Source organism: Syzygium oleosum, unplaced genomic scaffold (assembly GCF_021117445.2).
Source record: "Syzygium oleosum isolate NSW1041296 unplaced genomic scaffold, Sole_v2.1 Sole_v2.10, whole genome shotgun sequence".
NCBI lineage: Eukaryota > Viridiplantae > Streptophyta > Magnoliopsida > Myrtales > Myrtaceae > Syzygium > Syzygium oleosum.
The window spans coordinates 11,159,804-11,161,418 of record NW_026607494.1 but is presented as its reverse complement, the minus strand read 5'-3'; the positions used below and the strand labels follow the sequence as shown (position 1 = coordinate 11,161,418).

General features: G+C 48.5%; 1 protein-coding gene across 1 annotated transcript; it reads right to left on the bottom strand.

Moving 5' to 3' along the window:
* Positions 1 to 246: 246 nt before the first annotated feature.
* LOC115679871 (B-box domain protein 30-like) lies at positions 247 to 1,136 on the bottom strand. Its single transcript, XM_030603585.2, has one exon. The coding sequence runs from the start codon at positions 1,016 to 1,018 to the stop codon at positions 635 to 637; it is 384 nt and encodes a 127-aa protein (XP_030459445.1). The 5' UTR covers positions 1,019 to 1,136; the 3' UTR covers positions 247 to 634.
* Positions 1,137 to 1,615: the final 479 nt, after the last annotated feature.

The window sequence follows — 1,615 nt, the reverse complement described above, 5'->3', positions numbered from 1 at the left end:
TATAAAATCATGCAAATTTGGACCTCTATTGCGCACTAAATTAATCTCACATTCTTGACATCGTCGTACAACACATGATGTGAATGTTCAAATAGAATCTAGTCACATACCTTGAGGCATGATTAAGCCTTAACATTGCTCGACTTGTATTTTGTTACCAACAAGGATGACATGATCCCAGGTCATTAGGAACACCAAAGCACTTTCAAACCTCATTCGTAGGAGAAAGAGAAGCCCCATTTGCACTTGCAGGAAACGAACAATCTTTTGCAAATAAAGCATAGCCCACCATCACCATCACCATCACATCAGATCGACTCTAGTCAAGTTCAAGACAGCACCAGGGGGTGAAACGTGGCCACAAACATCCTTAAATTACACGAGTTTCTACAGTAATGTTCTCTCTTCCTAGTCCCTCCTACTTTGTGTGATCATCATTCCCAGTATCCTCAAGCTAGAACATATGACGCTTCAAAACCCATACTAAATCCTCCATTCCAAGCAAGATTCAAAAGAAAAGAGGGGAAAACATATCATCATGCTCCTCCTAACTTCTTCCCCAGAAAATTCTTGAAAGAATAGCGAAAGGGGTTATCAAAAACAAAAAGAAAGAGAGTGAAGAAAAGGAGAGCGCTCAGAGGAACAGGAAAGGCCTCCTGATGTTCCCCGAGGACTTGTCCTGAGCATCGCTCGAATCTCTCTGATCCGCCCAGTTCTCGACCATGCTGGGGAGCACCACCACCGTCGACGGCCCGAGGACGTATCTCTGGGTGAGCCTCTGGCAGGTGTTGCAGAGCAAGCACCGGATGTGCCTCTGGGCCAAGAAGTTGGCCTCGTGAACCCACCGGTCGCACTGCCGGCACAGGTAGGCGTCGTCGGCCTGGCAATACAGGCACGCCCTCGATCCGCACAGCTCGCACGCGACCGAGGCCTTGTTGGGTGGCGGTTTACACGGAGACTCTTCTTTGAGGAACGACCCGCCAGGGCTGCTGTTCTCTCTTCCAATGCCTCTGCACATCTCGAACTTCGGAAGCTTTTCGAGAGAGATGGAAGGAGGGTGAGCTGCAGAGAACTGCTTGGACGGTTATACGAAAAGATTTGAATGGAATTGGAGGAGGTGAGGGTGAAACTGCGAGGGTATATACGGTGCTCCTTCCGGGATCATGTGGTGGGATAAAGTTGATGGGGGGGCTTCGTCCAGGAATTCCTGGGGCCGAAATGACGGGAACGCCCTCCGCTCCATGACAAGGAGTGGTCGCTGTCCTGCGATCTCTTCCTTCAGGTTCACACTTCCTGGTCTCCAACTCCGCCACCTCATAGGCTTTCCCTGATTTCTTGTCGAGTTATTACTGACGAGTCCGGTCCCCAGTCGCGATTCAAACTTGTGATGGAGAAGAGAGCGGCGCTGGTGAGTTACGTGTCGAAGCAGCTCAATCTCAAGAGGAGTCCTTAAGCTGACTTTTGAGGACGATGCTCAATTATTTCTGTCATTAGTCAAGCTAGGAATAAAGTTCTCAAAGTATGCAATTGTTAGGTCGGAATTTCTCTCGGGGCGAAAAATATTTCACCCGAGAGTCATTCTCCGATTTTTAATTAAAGGAGATTAGGGTTCCAT